This window comes from Dama dama, chromosome 12 (assembly GCF_033118175.1).
Source record: "Dama dama isolate Ldn47 chromosome 12, ASM3311817v1, whole genome shotgun sequence".
In the NCBI taxonomy this organism is placed as follows: Eukaryota; Metazoa; Chordata; class Mammalia; order Artiodactyla; family Cervidae; genus Dama; species Dama dama.
Window position 1 is genome coordinate 21,928,002 of NC_083692.1, and position 25,332 is coordinate 21,953,333.

Consider the following 25,332-nt stretch of genomic DNA (forward strand, 5'->3'; position numbering starts at 1 on the left):
TTTTATAAATCACATGCTATAGGAACGTGTCCGCATGTAGCAAAATTAGAAGCAGTTAAGATATGGATGAAGGATGAGATGAAGCCTAGTTTTTGTCATTTCTTGGATCTCTGTACTCTCTTCTCTAACATGTAAGTGATTACACTTTTTTTTTTAATCTAGTTATAATAAGAAATGCTTTGGTCACTAGCCCCTGGTACCAAAACCTCAGCAAGAGTCTGTTTTCTTATAAAAGCAGAGTCTCTGGCCAACACGTGTATAGGAGAAGATGCTCGCTGTCAAGTTCTAGGATGTTTGCCACTAGGTACATTGTCTGCCTGGTTGCAAGAAGAACTCCTGGTACAAAGGAGGCAAGAATCAAACAGAAGTTCAACAGGCAAACTTGCTGCTGTGGACCCTGCCACGTATTCAGAGGGTGACCCTGACCATGATAAGCCTATGACAAAGCCTTAAAAACAGGGACCAAAACCTTCAGGAGGAGGGAAGGAGACAGGATAAGTCTGTAGGCATAAGTGTCATGTTGTTGCAAAACTTCAGCTGCCCGGTGGAACTTTTCCAACGTCAACAGTCCCCAGGCCAGAAACCAAACCTGGCGTCACAGGGTCTGAGCGTGAAAGAAGGATGTTTGGGGTGTAAAAGAAACTGGGATGGCCTTTTTGCCTCTGGGAAAGAGAGAGCTGAGGAGGAGAGTGCTCACTCAGTCGGCTCACAGAGTCCCACTCCAACCTCCCCAGGGGTGTGGGTGGAAGCTCTCTGGACTCAGAATCTTTCATCAAACTCTAATGGGAAAGTGTCCCAGGGGCCCCACGCAGAGGCTGCTGTCCATTCCAGAGCCCAGACCCAGACAGGTTATCATTCAAGTCTATGTGACTTCTCATCAAAACAAGTGAAATCATGTGAAACGTGGCTAACACAATACATCAAGGTAGTCCACTGAGGTTTTTTCCAATAATTTATGTGCTCCTACAGTGTGCCAGGCATTTTAGATACACTGAATTCTCAGAAAAATGCTGCAAGGCATTAATGACTTTATCTAATAAATAAGGAAATCAAGGTTCAGGGTAGTTAATTATTAACTTTCTCAAGGTCACCCAGCCTCTCAGTAGGAAGCAAGTATCAGAAACCAGTTCTACTGTTGTTGTTCAGTCGTTCCATGGTGTCCGACTCTGCGACCCTATGGACTGAAGCACACCAGGCTTCCCTGTCCATCACCATCTTCCGGAGCTTGCTCAAGTTCATATCCATTGAGTTGGTGATGCTATCCAACCATCTCGTCCTCTGTTATTCCCTTCTCCTCTTGTCTTCAATCTTTCCCAGCATCTTTGCATCAGGTAGCCAAAGGGTTGGAGCTTCAGCCCCAGCAACAGTCCTTCCAATGAACACCCAGGACTGATGTCCTTTGGGATGGACTGGTTGGATCTCCTTGCAGTCCAAGGGACTCTCAAGGGTCTTCTTCATCACCACAGTTCAAAAGCATCAATTCTTCAGCACTCAGCCTTCTTTAGGGCCCAACTCTCACATCCACAGAATTGCCTGATACCAAAGACCATGCTCATGCCATTACATGGTTGAGCTCTTCTGTATACAAAAGATTCCCTACCCTCCCATCTATGAAGGCCAAGCCTCAGGATGCTTTCTGGGCAACCCGCTTGTGAGAGCATGCACAGGAAAGGATGTTAAAGCTCCCATGAAAGGGGAAAGTGCTATGTGAGCCACCTAAAGAGTTTTACACTAATGCAGGCTTCCCAGGGCACATCAGGAAACATCTCGGGAGACACAGCCCCTACTTCTCAGAAAGAGACCACAAAATGTAAGAAAGACACACTTCTATTCACAATCCCACCCAAATGCTTCTACTTCAATCTTATTTGGGCTTCCCTGGTGGCTCAGTGGTAAAGAATCCGCCCGCCAATGCAGCAGACATAGGTTCAAGTCCTGGGTTGGGGAGATCCCCTGGAGGAGGAAATGGCAACCCACTCCAGTATTCTTGCCCGGGAAATCTCATGGACAGAGGAGCCTGGTGGGTGACAGTCCATGGAGCCACAAAGAGTTGGACACCACTTAGCGACTGAGCCACAACAATGCAACAATCATATACCAGCGGCCAGCACACTTTTTTTATGTAAAGGATCAGATCATATTTTAGGTTTTGTAGGCCAAATGGTCTCTGACACAACTCTTCAACTTAACAGTTACAGCATGGAAACAGCCATAGATGATGGTACATAAATAAATGGACATGGCTGTGTTCCAATAAAACTTTATTTGCAGGAATGCAAACTAGTACAGCCGCTATGGAAAACAGTGTGAAGATTTCTTAAAAAACTGGAAATAGAACTGCCATATGACCCAGCAATCCCACTTCTGGGCATACACACTGAGGAAACCAGATCTGAAAGAGACACGTGCACCCCCATGTTCATCGCAGCACTGTTTATAATAGCCAGGACATGGAAGCAACCTAGATGTCCATCAGCAGATGAATGGATAAGGAAGCTGTGGTACATATACACCATGGAATATTACTCAGCCATTAAAAAGAATTCATTTGAACCAGTCCTAATGAGATGGATGAAGCTGGAGCCCCTTATACAGAGTGAAGTAAGCCAGAAAGATAAAGAACATTACAGCATACTGACACATGTATATGGAATTTAGAAAGGTGATAATGATAACCCTATATGCAGAACAGAAAAAGAGACACAGAAATACAGAACAGACTTTTGAACTTTGTGGGAGAAGGTGAGGGTGGGATGTTTCAAAAGAACAGCATGTATACTATCTATGGTGAAACAGATCACCAGCCCAGGTGGGATGCACGAGACAAGTGCTCCGGCCTGGTGCACTGGGAAGACCCAGAGGAATCGGGTGGAGAGGGAGGTGGGAGGGGGGATCGGGATTGGGAATACATGTAAATCCATGGCTGATTCATATCAATGTATGACAAAACCCACTGGGAAAAAAAAAAAAAAAAAAACTCTATTTGCAAAATCAGTTAAGAGGCCTTTGGCCAACCTATTATGCACCTATGAGACATGGTGTCCTCCACACAGAATTACATCAAAAAGGTTGGCAGGCACTCTGTCAGCATTACCACTTGACCATGATGGAGAAAGTCCCAGTTTCTTAGAAAATGCCCACGGTATCAATCTTTGATAATGATCACTGGTCTCACCTTCTCCCTTGGAGACTTTAGCTGTCTCCCAACTATCCTGTCCTATATGCCAACCTCACAGACATAACTGGAGCCAACCATGGAAAACTTAGGTGACTGGGCCCCTCTGATAAAAGGAAGGGGGTTGTACCTGCCTGGAAACCATTTCTCAGCATGACCCCATACTCATGCAGTTGGAAACTACTCAGGGGAAGAAGGAGTGGAAAGAAGGACTTGAGTGGAAGCAAACATCATCAAACTTGACATTGCCCTTCATTACACACAAAGAAATAGGCCCAAAAGACGGGCACTCTATTCCCAGAGAAATTGTTTTCTTCAGCCCTACCCCTTACTACAAAGGTCCGTCTAGTCAAAGCTATGGTTTTTCCAGTAGTCATGATGGATGTGAGAGTTGGACAATAAAGAAAGCTGAGCACTTAAGAATTGATGCTTTTGAACTGTGGTGTTGGAGAAGACTCTTGAGACTCCCTTGGGCTGTAAGGAGATCCAACCAGTCCATCCTAAAGGAAATCAGTCCTGAATATTCATTGGAAGGACTGATGCTGAAGCTGAAACTCCAATACTTTGGCCACCTGATGGGAAGAAACGTACTCATTTGAAAAGACCCTGATGCTGGGAAAGATTGAAGGTGGGAAGAGAAGGGGACGACAGAGGATGAGATGGTTGGATGGTATCACCGACTCAATGGACATAAGTTTGAGTAAACTCCGGGAGTTGGTAATGGACAGGGAGGTCTGGCATGCTCCAAGAAGTTGCAAAGAGTTGGACATGACTGAGTGACTAAACTGAACTAAAATGAACCACTTACTAGCTGTGAACCAGGACAAGTTACTTCCTCTCTCTTGGCCTTTGACTCTTCATCTGTAAGATAAGGATGACAACACATCTCATAGTGTTATGGCGATGCTCAAAGAGAACACATAGCTGATACAGGTAGCTGATAGCTATGATGACAGTGATGATTCTGTCTTTATTGATGATGATCCTTTCTGCTGCATCCTTCTCCAAAGCAATCAAACACGTTAAGTGAAATTCTTTAATAGATATGACACACAGGCACTAAAGCCCTTGCCTTCACAGAGTATAGTACAGATAGAGAAATTAATCACTGGTAGGTGAAAAAAGGGCTTCCCAGGTGGCGCCAGTAGTAATGAACCTGACTGCCAATGCAGGAGCCAGAAGAGATGGGGTTTGATCCCTGGGTTGGGAAGATTCCCCTAGAGGAGGGCATGGCAGTCCACTCCAGTATTCTTGCCTGGAGAATCCCACGGACAGAGGAGCCTGGCAGGCTTCAGTCCATGGGGTCGCCAAGAGTCGGACATGACTGAAGCAACATAGCACACACCAGTGAAAAGAATCACAAAAGCAGTTGCTAAAGGTCAAATGTTTCAGGCAAAATGTACCATATAATTTCAGAGAGAGCTCTCCCTCCTATCTACCCCTTGGTCACCAGATGAGAAGTGAGCCCCCTACTGGGGACTTTTTTGCAGGTACCACTTACAGATACCACAGGTACCAAAAGACTTCTCTTTGACTTACCATATTTGTTTAACAGTGAGGAAGGAGTGGAGGAAAGGTCTAAGAAGAAGCTTCCTAATAGATGCTTTTGCTTAAGGTGACAATTACAAATTCTTTCCAGATTAAGGAATTCTCACTATAAGCAGAATCATTGACAGTGAAAAGTGAAAGTCGCTCAGTCATGTCCAATTCTTTGCCACCCATGGACTATAGGTAGAGTCCATGGAATTCTTCAGGCCAGAATACTGGCGTGGGTAGCCGTTCCCTTCTTCAGGGGATCTTTCCAACCCAGGGATAGAACCCAGGTCTCCCATATTGCAGGTGGATTCTTTACAGTCCCATTTTTCCTACCAATGATGATGATAGTAATAAATACAATTGTAGTTACAATTTATCATGCACTTACTTTTATCACTTAGTCAAGCATTGGTTAAGTACTATACAGACTAACTTAGTTAACCTTACTTACCATCCTTTAAGGGGGAGATTATTCTTCCAGCTGAGCACTGAGGCTTGGTGGGGAGGGAGGGAGGGAGGGAGGGAAGCATGTGACCTCACTGTGTGTTTGACTTCACTTGATTTGACTTTACTTGACTTCAGTAAGTGTTGGAGCCAGAAAGAGAACCCACAATCTGTGTTTTGACCGAGGCCCCTGTTCTATCAAAGACTCTGGCCCACAGGATGGGCTCCTCCCCACCCCAGTATCCCAGGTCTCCTCCAGCTTCTGTCAAACAGAGAACCAGACATGGGCCGAGGTACTCAGCAGAGAAAATCAACCAGTGCCATGTGGCTTCACCTCACGGTCTAAACCGTTCCATGCACCCCAGTGTCCACAACCTTTAGGACAAAGCTGGCATACTATACAGATAACCAAAAGGAGGGCAAGGACAGCTCACTCATTCACTGATGGTCATCAAAACTCTGCCTGCCAAATGAAAGGGATATATCTTCAGTTCACAGTCCTTGCTATTTATCTGGAAAAGATGATATGGCTAAATTCAATAACCAGGCAGAAATATGCCAAGTGCCATTTCTCAGAATGAAGTCTGAGGCTGAAAGAAGAATTAAGTCCCCCCGGTAGAGAAATAAATTGGGTTTGTTAATAACACATTGATGGGCATCTAGTTTCTGTTGATGGTAAATGAACTTAATCAACTTTGGTCTTTGCTGATGATAAATGAACTCTATAATCTGATCACTCTTCAGAAATTATTGCCTTTCTATAAGGATTCCGGTTTCCCTGGTGTCTCAGTGCTAAAGAATCCGACTGCCAATGCAGGAGACGTGAGTTTGATCCCTGGGTCAGGAAGAGCTCTTGGAGAAGGAAATGGCAACCCATGCCGGTATGCTTGCCTGGGAAACCCCACGGACAGAGGAGCCTGGTGGGCTGCAGTCCAGGGGTTTGCAAAAGAGTGGGCACAACTCAGAAGCTAAACAACAACGACAAGGGTTCAACCAGTACTAAAACCTGGGCACTTACAAGATCTTGAAAGATCAGATGAGAAAAGACGTGATTGTAGGCAGTTAGTTAGAGCCTTAAAAACACATCGATCCAAGGTTCTTAAGGTTTGAAGTCCAACTTCTCTATGCCCAGCCATTCTTCCTCCAAATTCTTATGCATTGCACATAGAAAGTCAATTAAAATATTAAAACATACCATCAAACTATTTTTTTAGCTAAAAGGATTGACTACTTATGAAAGATGATCCCTGAGTCCTAACTGAAGACAATTAAAGTTGGAAGAGATTAACTCATCTCATCTCCTCATTTTACAGCTGTGGAAGAAACTGAAGGCCAAAACGGTGAAATGACTTGCCCAGCCCCGCACAGGGACAGTCATGGAGAAACCATGTGGCACCCATGGATAGACCAGGCATGCACATAATCCAAGGCAATTTACCTGAATTTCTTATGTTGGTGTTGTTCAGTTTGGAGTCCTTGATTACCAAGTGTTTAATCCAGAGAGTGGGAGCTGTGATTTCTGGGAAAAAAAAAAAAAAAAAAGAAGAGAGAAAATAAAGTCTGGGCAACAGAGAGTATGAAACTTGGGATGTAATACTCCAGACTTTTTAAAAGCCTGAGGCACCAAAGATAGAACCATCTCCCTCATCCCATGTCCACCTCATCCCAACACCCTCTTGCTTCCTCCCTATGGAAGCTCTCTCCATCAGCTCAGAGGAGCCAGCCAGGGCCTCTTGTGCTGGGAGGCAGAGTGGTCAGAGTCCAGAGGCATTGAGCCACTCCATCCAGGAATAAAAATATTATCCCAGGAGGTAAGGAAAATGGGCCAAGCCAAGTCTCTCTCAGCTGCTTCCCTGGAAGAAGATTTAAAGGAAATAAATCAACAAACCAATGCCAAAAAAACCACAGAGACCATTCTGGAAGAAACAGCTGAGCCACAGCAGATTTTAGCCTGCTGAGACTCTGCTCCACATGGGAAAGAAAGTAATGGGTCTAATGTGTGCTTCAATCTCTTTTCAAATGGTTTCTCATCAAACAGAGGCTGAATTCTTCATCCAGAGAGCTCCAGGAGGCCACCAGGCTCTCCAGGGCTGGGGTCACCCAGTGGACAGGTGCTGTGGAAATTTGAGGATGCCCCTGAGCACTGGAGATGAGGCCTTTCATGAGTACATTGGAAAGGTCTTCCAAGTTGACGTGGTCTCCATTTCCTATCCAGACTGCACAGGGTCCAGGGTCCCAGACTCGCCAATGATCTAGGACATTGGTGGATCACAGAAACATTTGAACTTTTAGGCATGAACACACATGTGTTCCACTCCATGGCCAGCTGCAAAGGCTATCTTCTGTTTCTGTCTAGAGCCGAGCCTGGGCTAGGGCCATCCTGAGCCAACAGTTCCAACAAGTGGCATCACTTCTTTTTGTTCCTCTGTCTCACTGTCCAGTTTTAGGATCCAAGCCTGGATATACTCAGCTGAAAGCTGCTAAAAGGTTGTTGAATATTGCACTGAGTGCCACATCTCAGGCTTTCTAGGAACTGCAATCTGCCAAGCTTCCTGCTCCCCGTCACGGGAACCTGGGGTATTTAGCACAGCACACTGAAGGATGTAGGCCCCGAGCAGCTCAAACTCAAACTGAAGCCAGCCTTCTGCACCCAAGTTCCAGCTGTCCACTCCTCAGACCTCCAGAGATACCCAGCCTGTTTTGCCACCAACCACCACTATTTCTCTTGATCTAGAATTTCTCTTCCCCCAATGTCTTGACTCAACTCTCACGGTCCCTACAAGTCAGCCAAACCAACTCCATGCACCAGTCTCTTTCCTGTGACTTTCCTCATTACACTCTGTTTCCACCATACTCCCTCCTTTGTCTCTGCCTGGAACACCCTGATTCTTCCCTCACATTTTCAGATCCAGCTCAAGTTCCCTCTCTTCACAGAATCTTTTCCCAGACCACTGTGATCTCTTTCTTCTGGAAATGTCTATCACAGAAGAAATAAAACTGAGGCCATGTAGCTTCATACATAAATTCTCCAATAGTTGCCACTCTGTTGAGAGCAAAGGCTTTCATCTTATCTATTTCTCCTTCGTCCCCCATAGGCCTCGCACAATCCTGGGCACACAGCGCTACAAGGACTTGTAAGAGCTGACTCATTTAGAAGGATGATGCTGCCGGCCTGTCTTACTCAGCCGTGGCTCCTCGGTCTTGGCAGTTTGCAAGGTCCATCCAGGCTCTGTTATTGTTGGATGTTAGCGGCCAGGCAGGAAGCCTGGCGAGAACAGAGGGCCTTTCCACAAGTGGAGGGTGTACTAGTTCCTGGGAGGGTTTGCATTTTTTAAAAACGTTAAAAACAGCCCAGCTTAAACCGGGAAAAATTGAAATTAAAAAAGGAAAAAAAAATAATAGTAAAGCTTAAACAAACATCCGAAGGAAAGAACCTTCCCAAATCTTAAGTAATATAGGAGCTTACCGTCTCCATCGAACACCGGCTGGGTTTCCATCGTGGGTGTCGGCTTAGACCCGTCATCTGAATTGAGGGTTAAAAAGAATCGAAAGGAGACTACCATTATTGAGGTAAATACTATCTACTCTCCAGCACTGTTGAATGGTTGGGGTTTGCACATGGCCCGGCCAAGTCCCAAGGAACAGATCAAAGAAAAAGAAAAGAAAGAAGAAAAGAGCAAGAAAGAAAAGAGCATCAGAGAAGAGACACCAACAGTAAGACAAATCCAGGTGCACGCTCGCCATTCCAGGGAAGGTTCCCAAGTCATCATGGCTCTGGAGGACCCCGTCTCATGACTCTGCAGCAGCACGACTCTGTCAGCCCTTGCTTTTTCCACAGGAAAGGTGGGAGCGCTGTCTTCCCAGGAGCCCTTAGCTCTGGCCAGGCACATCGGGAGATGCCAGCACACTTATGGCATCAAGTGATGATGTCCCCAGCTTCTTCCTGCCCTCTTGTGCAAGGTACCAACCCAGTACTTTCTAGTGGCCCTCACTGAAGAGTTTGAAGAAAACCAAAGACCACGGCACCATTCCCTCCCAAACCCCTAGCTATTTTTCCGTCCTCATCTAAAAACGAAGTGAGGACAAGAAGGACCATTCTCTTTCCAGCATGCTGAACTGAAAAGAATTAGGAATCCTTAGAACACTTTTAACTGTGAAACCAATTTCCAAGGAGCGATGGAGGCAGACAAAACGAGAAGGAACATGAGTAATTGCACTCTGGATTTCCTTTGAAATTTCTAACACAGATGCTAGGAACAGAGTTCTCAGTAACAAAGTCCTAATGCTTATGGTCATAGTAGTGTTGGCAGCTCTGTCTGCAGACCAAGAACCTCTACAGGTCAGAGTGAGTGCAGACTTTATCTACCTTTCAGGACTTTGAATTATGTTCACCAAGATCCCCAAACCTTAATTTTGAAGAGTGTTTCTCAACTTTTGCTTTATTATTGTCTATCTAAGGAGCATTTTTAGGCATTTTCTCCTTAACTAGTTTCCTAATGAAATTTTAATAACAAGGATACACTGTATCTCTGTATGCTCTGCATATTTATGTACCGTATGTATGTCTATACTTTATATGTAAAAAGAGAAAGGGTTCTCTTGTGCCCCCAAAACCAATTTTCACCTCTTTGTTGAAAGCTGGGAGCAGGTAGCTTTACTTACATTGAGAATGCACAGATCCAAGATTTTTCTGTTTTCTCCCTCAGCAAGGGGAAGGAACGTGAGCACTGTGGTCACAGACACTGTGGTTACACAATCCCTTCTTCCCGAGACCCCCAGCAATCTTTGGGGACTAAACACTATATTCTCCAAGCATTAACTATTAATGGAGAATACAAGTTCTCATATCGTCTGCAAGGCCAGTCAGGTCATCAGTAATAACAACCTCCACCATTTGGAGCTCCCAGAACTCTTGGCAGACTTCCCTGCATCTTATCAGGGGAAGGAGAAAGAACACAGAGGGCTGATCCCTTTTTTTACACCAATACCCCAGCCCTGGGATCTTAAGATTCAATAGCTATGGAGATCCTGACCCTTGCTGGAGGCGGAGGCCAGCAATCTGACAGTTGTGTGACACCTGACCCTGCGTGTCATGTGCCGACGTAAGAACCAACTCCCACAGGGGCCAGGGTGATCCCGAACAAGCCGACAATCATCCCCGGACATGAGATGTGTCAGGAGGAGAGGAATAATGAAGCTGAATATCTTATTTGCCTCAAACTGGAGTCCTGATCAGTCATCTTTTGACACCAAACTGCACATTTGATCTGGAAGTCATTGAGGGAGAATAAACACAGTGCAAAAACACACAATGTCATTTTTTTTAAATAGCATCACTTCCCCGACTCTATTAACACCCCTTTCCGTTGAATTCAATGAACCACTGAATGAAGTCTCTTGGCAGCTGCGATGCACATTTGGTTGCTCCTACCGGATGCAGGGTTCACAGTCTGAATAGCCCAGCACAGCGTGCTCAGCCCCTCCACACAGGGTGGCTTCCTTTCAGGGGTCTTAAAGGTAACAAAGGGAAAGAGAGAAATCAAACATTCTCAGAGGGACAATGGTGACAAGCCAAGTGCAAAATGGCTTATGTGATATCTTGATATTCAATTAAAATCATTCCATATTCCAAGAGCTATCTCCTTCACTCTCTGGAGCAGGAAGACAGAAAATACTCTGTTTATTTCTCCCATCACTGACAGGAGAGGCTGGGACGGCCCATCTGGTCCAGCAATCAGCAAAGAAGTCTGCTGCTCAAGGAGAGGAAGGAGGGCTTCCAGTCTCCCCCCGCCCCGGGGAAGTCGAGGACCTCCACGATTGCCCAGATGCAGGTTCAGAAGCCCACAGAGCGTGAAGCCACATGTAGGGAGCGAATCTTCCTGCAGGGAAGGGTCACCGAGGGTGAAGACATACAGCTGCACTGCCACCACGGAGGCCCTAGCTGGAAACCTTTATGAAGTGAGAAAAGACAAGGTGCCCTGCTGCCAGGAGAACCACCTGTGAAATCCAGCATGCCCCAAGGATGGGGAGCCAAGCCAAAGCCAACAGGACCCTCTGACCATCACCTCCGGGCACCTGGGCACCTGGCGTCCAACCCAGCAAACAAGCGCACCCTTCTCTCAAACATAGCTCCAAGGCCTGGGTCCAAGGTCCACATCAAGCCTGCTTCCTGGCAAGCCCTGGGGCAAGACCAGGCCCCACACTGGGCCCCGTGGAGAGAGAAAAGGTTCTACGCGTACTCCTGGCCTCCCAGTTTCCAGTGGGGTCACTGTGCAGACCCCAGCTTTACATCCACTAAGTTGGATAAACTGAACCCTTCGCTTTCTTCTCTGGGCAGTGATATCCTCTTCTAAAAGTGAAGGATAACTGCATCCTAGCCTCAGGACACTGCGGCTATAAAGACTCTACAGGCCTCTTAAAGAAGGCATTAAATCATCTAGTGTTAAATCATCTTCTCCAACTGCTTACTTTCAAAACTGGATTTGCAGCATGAAAATTCGACAGTTTTTAAAATAAAAAATCAAGTAAACCTTACAACTCAATAAGAGGACAAACAGCCTGATTTTAAAATGGGTAAAATATTTCAATAGACATTTCCAAGATGCACGGACAGCTAATAAATACCCAAAAAGACATTCAATAGCATTAACTGTTAGGAAACCACAAATTAAAACCATGATGAGATAACCACCATGTACCTACTAGAACACCTAAAAATTTTTTAAAAGACACTATCAAGTGACAAGGATACGGAGGAGCTCAAATCCTCATTCACTCTTCATGGGAATGTAAAATTGGGTAGCCACATTGGAAAAGAGTCTGACAATTTCTTTAAAAATTAAACATAAACTTACCAGTCAATCTTGAAATTTTACTCCTGGGAATCTATCCAAGAAAAATAAAGACATATCCGCCCAAAGACATATATACACATATTCATAGCAGCATTATTCATTAATAACCTCAAACTGGAAATAATCCAGATGTTCTTCTATTGGTGAAGAGGTAACCAAATTGTGATACATTCATACAGTGGAGTATTATTTAGCAATTAAAAGGAATGAATTACTGATACATGTAATAATATAGCTGAACTTCAAAAATATTACACTACATAAAAGAAGCCATGTGCAAATACTACATATGGTATGACCCCATTATATAAAATGCCTAGTAAAGGTAAATCTATTATAGAGACAGAAAGCAGATACATGGTTGCCTGAAGGACAGAGTCAATATAACTATAAATGGGTACAAGGTTTCTTTGAGAAGTGATGGAAATGTTCTCTGGTAATAGCTGTACTTCTCTACAGATGTACTAAATTCACTGAATTGTACATTTACAATGGGTAAGTTTTATGGTGCGCAATTATACCTTAATAAAGGTTTTAAAACAAAGGAGGGACAGAGCACCCAAGACATCACAGATACATCATCAGGAGGCAGTAGCTAGATTATTCAAGCGATCCTTAATTTGGGGGTAGACACTTCCATAGAGCTTAAAGAAAAATACATCTGAATCTCAGTTTACACATATGCACATGATGATTTCATGTGTGTGTATGTTCACTCTTGGTGATTCTTACAGACCTGCAATAATAAGACTTTATTTTTTGTTGATGCCATAATACTCCTCCAGATGGAGAAGAAGATACAATACTGAAAAAAAAAACCAATTCAAAGATGATCATTTCTCTTGCAGGGAGAAAAGATAAATTTGGAAACATTAAAGAAAAATAGGGGTTTCACAGGTGGCCCTGGTGATAGAGAACCCTCCTGCCAACCCAGGTTTGAACCCTGGGTCAGGAAGATCCCCTGGAGGAGGGCATGGCAACCCACTCCAGTATTTTTGCCTGGAGAATCCCATGGACATGTGTAGATAGAAACACAACATTCATTATTCTAAATGACATAGTCCTGTGGTTGGGCACAGAAATAAAGAAATCCTAAGGCTGACTTAGGGTGTTGTGAAGAGCTGACTCATTGGAAAAGACCTTGATGCTGGGAAAGACTGAAGGCAAAAGGAGAAGGGGGCAGCAGAGGAACAGAGGATTAGATGGCATCACCGACTCAATGGACATGAATCTGAGCAAACTCCCGGAGATAGGGAAGGACAGGGGAGCCTGGCGTGCTGCAGTCCATGGGGGTCGCAAAGAGTCGGACACAACTGAGCAGTTGAACAACAACAGCCAGAGAAAAATAAGCCAAACCTGAGAAAATTTCTCAAGGATGACGTCAAGATCAAGAATAATATGTGTTAGCACATTTTGTAACACTCAGAGTTCCTAGCAGGTTCTTTCTTCATCTATTCTTGCCACTAGCCAGGTCAGAGGAAGTCACCAGGCAGATAAAAAGAGGTTGAGCTTCAACGCAAGGAAGTGATTTGTTCAAGACCCCAGAGGCAGTGAGCAAGCGGTGCTGGCAACTGCTCAGGCCCGGAGCAGGCATCTGGCCTCCCCCAAATTCCCCAGCCCCCCAACCACGCCTCCCCTTGCAGGTGCAGCCCCAGAGAGCTGCAGCCCCCGCACGGACCCTGTAAGTCCATCCAGACAGTGGGTTTGTGTGGCCACACAATTCCCTGCCCTGCGAGAAGGCCTGGCCCACGCACAGACAGCTGGAAGTCACTTCGACCCCCAATGACACTGTTCAAAGCCCCCTCTGTTTGGCTTTTTGATTCCTGATTGACATTCGCTGGCGAGTGGAGATAAATGCCGCGCTGAGGACAATGTTGACCCGCTCTGACTATTCGCAAGGAAAGACTTTTCAGAATAACAAACAAAACAAAACAAAACCCCCAAAACATTGGTGTGCTTAAGGGACTGAATAGAGCCCAAGAGGTCCAAGGAGGCAGGGCCGGGCCTTTCAAGGGGCTGGCAAGTCCATTGAGGAGTTAATTGTTTGGGTGTACAATGAGTTTATTCTGACCTCATACAAAGAGCTTTCTCTTCCAGGTCCTTCAAAAGCAAATGTGTCAAAGGGCCAGAGGAGGAATCTGTATTAATGGCATCTCTTGGGGTCTTGAGACTGAGGAGCCTTGGAGAATGAGAGAAAAAGAAACCACCACCCCCATCCTGAGATTCGGAAAGTCTCTCAATGATCCCAAGTCCCCTTCGATTCTTGGGTTCTGCCCAAACCCTGGTCCATCACTGGTCACCCTCCCTCTTGGATTCATTCAGGCTGCAAGACATGGAGATAAACTTCAGCCCAATAGAAATGTTGGAAGGTTCTTGCTATTGAAGGGACTACATTTATTCCAGAGCCATCATCCCCCTCAGCATGTGATTCAGACCCAGTGTGAAAGTCGAGACAACTTATTCCAGGCATCACAGGGAGACAACAGTGCCTGTTTACAGAAATGTCCCTTAAGAACCTGGCCCGAATCATACCAGGGGGAGGATGGAATTGTTAGTTAACCTCAACATTTCCTGAGGTCCCATGACCAATGAGGCTCAGAAATGTCCAACGAGGCTCAGCTGAGAGCTGTCCCGATTCTGACCTTTGAGAACAGAAGTTATCTGAGTACTTCAGGTCCTTTCCAGAGTGAGAGATCAATGCTCTACATTCTGCCTACCCATCTGCACCTTCCTTCCCAATACAATTGAAAGCAAGCTTAAAACTGTCTTTTTGCAAGCAGTTACCAACATCGTCAAGCTCCACATTTTATTGAGTAAGAACAGAAACAAAGGGTTGGTGAAAAGGGTAGACCAGAGATGGAAGAAGAGGGTGGTGAGAGGGGTGAGGCGTGGGGGGTTGGTGACACTGGCAGCAGCAGAGTTGGTTCAGAGCTGGGTTCACACAGAGACTGGGCTAATCTTTTAGACTAGAAATGACTTTGCAACAGGTAATTGTAAACAGAGAGGTCCTATGTACCCTTCATCCAGTTTCCTCCAATGTAGCATCTTTACAGTTAATATAATCATATAGACAACATCATAATAGTATAATATCAAAATCAGGAAATTGATATTGCTATAATCCAGGGACCTTATTCACATCCCACCAGTTTTGCATGTACTTGTTTCTGGTTGGGTGGGCAGTGTGTAGCTCTATGCGATTTTATCCGTGTGCAGATTCATGTAACCACCCGCCACGATCAAAATATAGAACTAGTCCATCACTACAAAGATATCCCATGTGCTACCCTTTTATAATCACACTGCCCCTTCTCCACCTCATCTTTCACCCCTGGTAACCACTAACCCTTTCTCCATCTCTATAATTTTGTCATTTTCAGAATGTTATGTAAATGGAATCATGCAGTGGACGATTTCTGGAGGCTGGACTTTTCCACTCTGCATAATGCCCTTGAAATCCATCCAGCTGTTGCTGCATGTGTCAACAGAGTGTTCCTTTACGTTACTGAGTAGTATTCCACAGAGTGGCTGCACCTCAGTTTGTTTCACCCACTGAAGGACATTTGGGTTGTTTTCACCCTTGGTTATTACAGATAAAGCTGCTGTGACTATTTGTGTACCGGTTTTTCTGTGGACATAAGTTTTCATTTCTCTGCAATAAATAATCAGGAGTGCAATCACTAGATTATATATGGTAAGCATATGTTTTGTTGTTTACTTTTTTAGGAAACTTCCAAAGCATCTTCCAGAGTGGCTATATCATTTTACATTCTTATCAACAATCTATGAAAGATCCAGTTCCTCTGCAGTGACATTTGGTATTGTCACTATTTTAGCTCTTCTGATAGGTGTGTAGTGATACCTGATCATGTTCTTAATTTGCATTTCACAATTTTTTATCAAAGTATAGCTGTTTTACAATATCATGTAAGCTTTGGGTGCACAGCACAGCAATTCAGTTATGCATATATATGCATATTCTTCCTCAGATTCTTTTCCCAGTATTATTGCATAATACTGAGTCTAGTTCCCTGTGCTATGCAGTAGGTCCTTGCTGGTTAATTTGCACTTTTTATAAGTAATGACGTTGAACATCTTTTTGTGTGTTCATTTGCCTTCTGCGTATATGTGCTTAGGTGAAAAGCTTATTCATGTATTTTGTCCATTTTTAAATTAAATTGTTTTTCAACTGTTAAGTTTTTAAGCATTCTTTATATGTTCATATGTCCTCTGTCAGATAGGTGGTTTGTAAGTATTTTCTCCAAGTCTGCAGTTTTTAATTTCCTTAACAAGATATTTTGAAAGCAAGTTTTCAATTTTGGTTAAGTCCAATTTGTCAATTTAAAAAATTTTTGAATCACATGTTTGGTATTCTAAAACACTAAAGCTCAAGGTTCACCTACCTATAAGTTCTAAAAATTTTCTCCTACGATTTCTTGTAAAAGTTTTAATAGCTTTAGATTTTACATTTAAGCCCAAGATCCATTTTGAGTTAATTTTTGTATGAGGTGTGAGGTTTAGGCTGAAGGTCTTGGGGAGTTGTTTTTGTTTTTGTCTACTGGGTGCCCAATTGCTACAGCACCATTTGTTGAAAGGACTATCTTTACTCCACTGAATTCCTTTTGCACGTTTCAAAAATCAGTTTGCTGAGCTTGTGTAGGTCTGTTTCTGGGTTCTCGGTTCTGTTCTGTTGATCACTGGGTCAACAGACAGTGAAAAATACTCTGTATGATACTATAATGGTGGATACAATTACATGTGTGTCTATTCCCACAGAGTATACGACACCAAGAGTGAATCCTAATATAAACTGTGAACTTCGGGTGTTAATGATGTGTCAATTTAGGTTCATCAGCTGTAACAAAGGTACCCACTCTGGTGGGGGGTGTTGATGGTGGAGAAGGTGACACATGTGTGGGGACAGGGGGCATATAGTCAAAAATGAATTTAAAAAAGAATAAAATAGACATTTAAAAATATGGAGTCACCACATTTGTTTAGATGACCAAAGGAAAGCATGGATTGAAAATTCATAAAGGGTCAAGAAGGGAGTAAAATATTAAAGATCTCTTGGTTTAAAAAAAAAAATCACATACAGTGATTCCTCTCACTTTCTTTTTAAAAATTGTTTCAGCTACTCTAGTACCATTGCCTTCTCTGGGAGATGGTAAGGGACAGGGAAGCCTGGCGTGCTGCAGCCCATTGGATGGGGAAGAGTCGGGACACAACTTGAGGACTGAACAACAACACCATTGCCTTTCCACATAAATTTTAGAATAAGCAGCCCTTGAACCTCATGGCTTTCCTTCAACAGGTGCAACAGGATGGACAGTGACAACTCCTTGACCTTGACCACAGGAGCTACGTGGCACTTAGGGCTGAAGAAGTGGTTCAGATGTGGCCCCAAGGCCTGTCCACCCACAGGCTGAAATCCCTGCCTCCCTCCAGCTTGCTGGGCTACATTTGGAACTGAACTCATTCAGCCAAGGAACATATCTTCAGTGGCCAGACAAGCTTGGAGCCGTCCCCTAGACTTCAGGAGCCTCACAAAGGTAACAGGCAGAAGAATCAAGAACTTGCCACTGGACCATGCTTATCCCAGGCAGCCTCCTCCAAGGGTCTCTCCTTAGAGGCTCTAACCCTGGGGGCTACTGGCCAGGGCATTTGGAGGAGCCACCTGCCATCCCTCCCCTGTTTCCCAGTATCCCAGCATCTAGAAGTCTGTGCTCCTCTGGGAGGCTTCCCCTCCATGACGATGTCTTCGACAAGAGGAGGCTAAGACCATCAGAGTGTGAGCTCCACGAGCTGAGGGCCCTTACATTTCACCCGTCACTGGGTCCTCAGGGACTGTAATAAAGCTGGCACTGAAGTCTCAGTGAATATTTGTTGAATGAAAGAACAAAACAGCCAAGTATAAAACACCAGTGGTCACTAACAACACTGGGGGACTCATCAGAATCCACGGCTAGAGGGCATTTCCAGATCACAAAGCCCATTTCCTCTCCACTCCTTGGAAATCAGGTATCCTCCATTCATAAACTTTCTCTTGGAGACCACAGAATAGGGGCTGAGATGCAGGGCAGGCAGTTGAGTAGATGGAGTTACTCCCTGCTGGGGGAGTAATGAACAGTGGGTAGTGGGAGATGAGGGGCACACGTGAACACTCAAGCACACTCGTGCACACCCCTTCTGCAACTGATCTCTTTGAAGCTGATATACTGATATGCCAGGCTGGGTCAGGGTGGCTCGGACAACAGACAGCAGCAGCAACCTGCATGCAGGGAGGGAAAGAGCTGCATCTCATGGGCCTGGAGCTACTTAGGTGCAGTTTGTAGCAGGCATGCATCAGAATGAATGGTTCTCTACAGGGAAATCCAATGTGAACTGAGATCAACACATAGAGGTCATCGGTTGCCCATCTCCATTCAAATCCAGCCCAGGCTGGAAGGTAATCAGACTTAAGCCATCTGGTGGCAAGGCTGACAGATCACCTATGGATCTGGCCGCCTTCTCTGGGCTGAGAGAAGTGAATAAAGAGGTGGCTGGGAAGAGGTGAAAGACACGTGAACGGGGTGACATTCTGTGTATAGGATGCTCTGAGACGGCTGGCTCTGCACACCTCAACCAGGTTCGAGGCAATGCAAGATAATCCCTTCAGGTGTACTTAACCCTCATGAGGGCGGAGGCTAGAGACCACACGAGCCCCTTCATCTGGGAGACCTACCATCCATCACCCCTGCCCTAAGCACATCCCTCAGCCCTGAGGGGAAGTGCTGCTAGCTCCACCATTTGAGTGACAAAGGTCTCCAAGCTGGCATCAACTTGTAGACCAAACACCATGAGAGATCCTCAAAACTGAGACCCAGAGACAGACTCTGAAAAAATAACTATGACTCATTCTTCACTTGGAACACATACTATGGAGCAGTCAGTGGAGGGGCAGTGAGGTGGCGGGGGATGGGGCGCAATAAAAGAAGTCTCTACGAGTTGAATCTTGGAAGTTCCACTTCTCTCCAAGACTGGCTTGCCAAATACAGGAGCACGTGAAGAAAAGAGGGCAGTTTTCTAAATGTTTTTATTCTTCTCTCACTTTCCTTACACTGCTCACTCCCAGAGCTCTTAGAAGTAAGAAAAGAGCAAACTGCAGAAAACTCCCAATGACCCTAAATTTTCATTGGCCATGTATCCTAGGCACTCCAGAGAAAAAGTTTCCAGAAACTGCCAGGAATCATTGTCCAAGTCCTCTCCTACTATCCCATTCTTCACCTGCCCCACCAACACCACACTGGAGGCTGAGAACATCCTTACTGCACCTCATAAGCAATGAAGCCTAGGACCAGTACCTGACTCTGTGTTAGGTTATCCTGGAAACTCCCTCAAATCGCCCACATTTGTTAGCATCTGGACCCCCAAAAGAGGCACCCCAGGAAAGTCCATGAGCCTTGGTGGGCAGGAAAAGCTGCTCAGGGTAAAATCACCACCTCTAAATCACATTTTGCTTCCCAGTCACTTTTCTACTTCAATGGAAACCCCAAATTCCTTCCTCTCAACTTCTGCAGCTTTCAACTGTTTTAGCAGCAGATGGTCAGAACTCAGGGGTTGCTGGGGGGTCCTTTCCTCTCTTCTGATATTCCTCTGTAGCATCAATAAAACACATGTGGATGCACGTGTGCCCCCCCCCGCCCCCCCAAATGCACACATACCCCTTCCATCTCTCTCAGAGGGCGAGGACCATCAGAGAAGGGACGGCTGCAGGATGGGAGTGCCCCAGATCAATGGATATTTGAAACTCAAACACATGGCCCGGGACCTACCCCGCATGTGTTAATTACCACACATGTGCCCATAAAGGAGTCCAGGGAAACACAAGGGGCCCAAAGAACAGAGCACAGTGAAGACATTCCAGGGGATTAAGTAAACAGTCTGAAGTTCTGACCCTCCTCCCCTCCTGCAGCACGTGCATCTGGGTAAGATAACCGGGCCTCCCTCCCTCCCTCCTTCCCCCACGTCTCCCCTCAGGCCCCACACCTGTGGACCCGGGAGCAGGAGCGACCCAGACCTGCTTGCTGGCCAGACGCCTGTGACCTGCTACTGCCTGGCCTCTCTCCCTCTCTCCTGCCTCCTGCTATCTCCCCGGGCCTCCTCCCCCAGCCTCCTCCCGCTCTGCCTTTCTCCTCCTTGCCTTCAGAGGACTGATTCCTGGCCGGCAACCAGACCCTCCGTGGCACAATACGCCTTTTCATTCCTCCCAGGCGGAGAGAACCGATCCTTCCAAGTCCGGTCGATGGAGCATGTTCAAAAAGGCAGAAGGGTGGGGAGAGAAAGGACTGGGTGTGCTCCTCCCCTGCTCCTACCACCCCCCCCAGCCCCCACACACACATACACCCAGACCCCCAGTCTCGCCTCCTTTCTGGCCGTCCTCTGGGCTGAGTATCCCTCTGGGCAGGTCTCTGGAGCTGCGGCTCTCTCGGGAGATGCCTTCTGGGAGACCCCCCATGTGGGCACCGGCTCAGACAAGGGCCTTTTGTGTCCTCCCACCTGCTGCCCTCCGGAGCACATTCCATTCTTAAGTGGCAGCTGAAGAGGCACCTCGGCGGGCCCGACACAGGATATTACCAATGCCCTCTCGCACCCTGTCCTCATTCAAACCCCAACTTCCTGGGCAGGTGTGGCTTCAGGTGGGCCTTCCCACAGGTGGCTTTTCACTGCCCTGCCCGCGGCAGACAAAGAGAAGAGATTCAACACCTCTGCCGTTGTTCAGGTGTGTCCGACTCTTTGCGACCCCACAGACTGCAGCACCTCTGGGAACCCTCCAGAGTAGAAGGAAAGAGAGGCCACTGGGCAGAAGTCAAGTCTCCAGGGGGCGAGTGAACCCTAGCATCTTCCCCAACCCCCTGCCAGGCCTTTGCACCAAAGAGGAAGCCCCTGCACCACCATCTGGAACAGAGGAACTTCGCCGGGGTAAGGGAGTGAAGAGAAAGGAACTTGAGGCTTCACACTCTATCCACCCCGCCTCCCTGGAGGAATCAGATTCCCCTGCCTTCTCCCACCTGGATCAGCAAGAGCCGGCTGTGAGCACGGGTCCAATTCCTATTGTCATCCACAGCAGACAAGACAACCTGGGAAGTACTTTTCTGTGCAGTTTAAAAGCCAGATCCTCTGGTTGGCCTTTCCGGGGGCAGGTGCTTCACCCAGCATCATGCGCTCTGTTCCCTTAAGTGGGGAAAGTCTGGGTGGGCTGTTCTGCATGACTGCTCTTTCTTTTTCCTACCACCAGGACCTCATGCCCAGGATTAAAGCTTATGCTCCTGAAGACTTCGGTGGCAACAAGCAAAACTGAAGGCAGTTCCCTTTTCCAACCCCAATCAATTACAGGCAGACACACCACTCACAGTGTTGATGATTTCAGATCTTTGCAGGAAGAAATGTTTATCCCCTCTCCTGCCTTCCCTCCTAGAAGGGAGCCACCAACATTCAAGGCTGTCTCCCTGGGGCTACGAAGTACTTTGTTTTTGCCCACTTACTCATTCCTGTTCGCTGGTAGGGGAGCAGCCCATTGGGTCCTTTGGTCCATGGTTTCTAGAAGGAGGTGGTATTACCAAGCTCCACTCCCATATCTTCTTGGAGCATCTGATGCAGGGAGATCAGGTTCTCCAGACTCTCAGCTCCTGCATTCAAGCAGGGGGACTCTGCCTCCTCTTGGGGTCCCCACAGAATTAGTATCTGGGGCAAGGGCCAGGGCCTCACCTTGGTCTCTCTGTGACTGCAGTGTAGGATAAGCCTGCTTGCCCCACTCTGATCCTTGCAGGCCCAATTCTCCATATAGCTCTTATGAGCATGAAGTTCCCAAGGCTCAGAGTCAAGTAGGGGGGCTCAAACTCAGCTGAGATCTCCCACCTGGGTTTTACCTGAGACCCCAAAATAAGGGTTCTGGAGTGCTTGCATGGGCAATAAAATTGAAGCCTGTTTTCCATGCAACCACCAGCTGTCTGTGTGTATGCTTTTCTGGAGGTAAGAAGTGGAGAATCTTAGCATCTTCCATACTGGAAAGTATGGTCAGCACATCCCAGGGGCCCGTTCCTCATGTAAGCTGGTCCACTAACCAGCACTCAGACAAATGCCCTCATCAAGGCCAGCTACACAATTTGTAGGGCCCAGTGCAGACTGAAAAAGCCTTTTCTTCAAACAGCAGGAGAAAGGGTGCCATGAAAGACACTAAAATATTAAGTCTGATCCTCTCCTCCATAGTCTCTCTCTTGATTTGTCATGGTGTTTTTCATCTTGCTATTTATCATTGTTCTAGGTAAAGAAAGGCTTCCCGGTGGCTCACACAGTAAAGAATCTGCCTGCAATGCAGGAGACCCAGGTTCGATCCCTGGATTGGGAAGATCCCTTGGAGAAGGAAATGGCAACCCACTCCAGTATTCTTGCCTGGGAAATCCCATGGACAGAGGAGTCTGGCAGGCTACATTCCATGGGGTGGCAAAAGTCAAACGATGACTGAGTAACAAATTCTTACTTTCTAGGTAAAGAAAAATGAAAATTCTAAGCAGGTTATGGAAGACCCGTAGCCCTCACCACAAAAGCTATCTGTCAATGAAGCCACAGTGAATACGCACAGTACACGTGTCTCTACTGCCCACATGCATGCTTTGCTGTCCAACTGCACCGTACTGACAAAACCCAAGTTCAAGGGCAAAATAACTAAGAATTTCGAGACCACAGCTGCCCAGGTCACATGCCCATGGAGCATCCTAGTCTTAGTGAAGAGACTGGATGTACCAGAACAATTATCAAGGAGAATCAAAGAGGAAAAAAAATGCTCAGATGGGTTTCCAAAATAGAAGAGTCTGGGCAGACTTGGGCATGCCTGCCTTCGTTGTACTTTTGTGTTTAACGCTGGCTACACAGTGGTAGTTGACTGACTGAACCTCCCAGGAACCAAGGGTCTCAGGGTCCTCGCCTGCAATGTGCACTGCTCATCTCTCTCAGAAATTCCGGGAGGTGATGAGCCTTACTTACCTCCAGGGCTTCTGGGAGGGAACAGAAAATGCATATTCTCTGCAGGGCACTTTTAGCTTTCACCCCAGGCTCCTTCCATCTTGTCTAAGAACGCCTGCTTGGACTGGCTTTAGAAGCAAACATTTAGATAAAGCGTGAAACTCCACTCACCTTTCCTTCCTGAGTTACCCTGGCTCGCAGGCTTATCGGTGACCGAACCTTGGGTGAGAGGGGAAACAAAAACACAGACGTTCAGAATGCATCGCGGTTGGTTTCTTTCAAAGAGTTGGTAAAGCCTGCTGTTAGGAGCATATGGTTATGTATATAGATACTGTATACACAACTAGGAACATTATATACAAAGTGAGTACATACATACATGTGAGTGGGGTTTGTTTAACATCAATGTCACTGGTATCACAGCACTGTTGAGATGAACCATGATTTCCAGGCTCCCTGGCAATAGTCTCGAGCAGATTTTTACAAAATTCCACATCCACATAACTCCTTTGTTGAACATTCCACTCACTGCCCCCTCGCCTCCACTTCCCACCAGCTCCACATTCTGAGCCACATTCAGTCAGTAGGGCCGACGGCAAAGAAAACCCCTCTCACTGCAAATGCAGTGATTGACATCCCTTGCCAGTGAGGGCAGGAAATCGGCGATTTTCCATCTGCATTAAGTAGAAAATTGTTGGCCCAATTGTACTGAATGGGCCAAAATAGTCTGAGGCATGGAAACAATTTTCTAGACGCAGCCCGATCCTCAAGGAGGGTGGGTAGTGGGTGGGTTTGGCCAAACGCGGTGCCCTGCGTGTACTCGGGTGCCCTGCGCCCCCATCTGACAGTCCTGACCCTGCTGCACCTGCCTTCCCCGGGATGTCCTGCCCCGCACACGCAGGGCACAGCCAGCTCAAGCATAGAGGGGCATCAGGGGAGGTCCCCACGACAAAAGAGAAGAAATCCATCCCTGTTCACATCCGACCCCTTCTCCATATATGAGTTTTGTGCGAATTCAATTATATTACCCTGCATGACTTGTTTCTAGCACATTTGTTTGCTTTAAATGAAACTTTCCAGGTCATTTGCAAGAAGGCTTCATTCCTCCCCCTCCCCACACCAACCCCAATTAAGGTTTCCAGTTTCCATGTAAACCACAAATAAAGTAAACTTTCCTTTTTGGCCTGCAAATTTTGGTTTCCTAATGTAGATACTTACTGCCCTTTCCACTCACTCTTCCCCTTATATAGCAGGGCTGGTCGAAAAAAATGAATAAATTTAGGGGAAAAAGAAAAATGTTAGGACAGGACTGCTGCAGTTTAGAATTTCCCATAGGCGTTAGAATAATGTTTTATACTTTGCTTGCACTTAAAAATTAAAAATACATAAATACATAAAATCTCATATACACAGATTACAGAGAAATAGGAAGCAGCTGGTGGGTGGGACAGACTTTTTTTTTTTTTTTTTTTAACATGGATTGAGTTGCATAGTGAATTAAGGGAGTGACTTGCATTTCCTTACCATCAAAATGGAAGTGTGGGGCTTCTATAAACCCATAATACACAATCCCACAAAACTGATCTAAAAACAAAATTTCTCTATGCCCATAAAGTTGGAAATAGAAAAGACTTGATTTTTCCTATGGACTTACTAGGAGGGTCGCTATGAAAGAGTGGTTCCCTAATTTGTCTCAGCATCAGAACCACCTGAGAAGCTTCATAAGCATGTAGACTCCAAGTCTCACTCTAGACCTACTGGATCCAAATATTGAAGGAGAAGCCTCAACATTTGGGTTCTTTTTGAATTCCCCAGGCACCGCTGATGACAGCCAGATTTCAGGGCCACTGGCACGAATGTTTTCCATCACTGTATGTTACACTGTTCAGGGGTGGCAAACATATGGCAACATAGACCACCACTCCCCTCTCCTGCACCCATGAAAGACATCACTAATTGGTCGTCATAGCCTTTGATGCTGAACTCCCATGCAGTCTTGAAATCTATCTCGATAAAGTGTGCCTCAGATCCCTAGCAACCAAGAGCACTCAAGCTATAAACTTAGAGACCGTGCTCTCTAGAGGTTACAGCTGATGCTTGGGAAAAAGAGCATTGAACTAGAAACCTAAACTCAAAATAAATAAATACATACCCAGAGACATATACTGACGCTATCACCCAGCTCCCAACAGAGCAAGCATGCTCAGGTGGACTTCCCCCTGACCAGGACGAGAACTCATAACCACCACCAGTCTTTCAAAGGCCCACCCACAGAGGCAGGAGACCGGCCAAGGCGTCTCTCCCCAGCCCTCTTCTTTCTTC

General features: G+C 46.1%; 1 protein-coding gene across 3 annotated transcripts in view; it reads right to left on the minus strand.

Annotated features, from left to right (window-relative positions):
• The window catches only part of SMOC1 (SPARC related modular calcium binding 1), a 139,818-nt gene that overhangs the window by 29,523 nt on the left and 84,963 nt on the right, over positions 1 to 25,332 (minus strand). For 2 of the 3 annotated variants that reach the window (XM_061156782.1, XM_061156781.1), the window contains exons 5-7: positions 23,182 to 23,229; positions 8,622 to 8,711; positions 6,594 to 6,674 (exon numbers count right to left, since the gene is read on the minus strand). In XM_061156782.1, coding sequence (XP_061012765.1) covers positions 6,594 to 6,674; positions 8,622 to 8,711; positions 23,182 to 23,229 — 219 coding nt within the window. The remainder of the gene's footprint in view (positions 1 to 6,593; positions 6,675 to 8,621; positions 8,712 to 23,181; positions 23,230 to 25,332) is intronic. The other variant, XM_061156784.1, reaches the window with a different exon arrangement.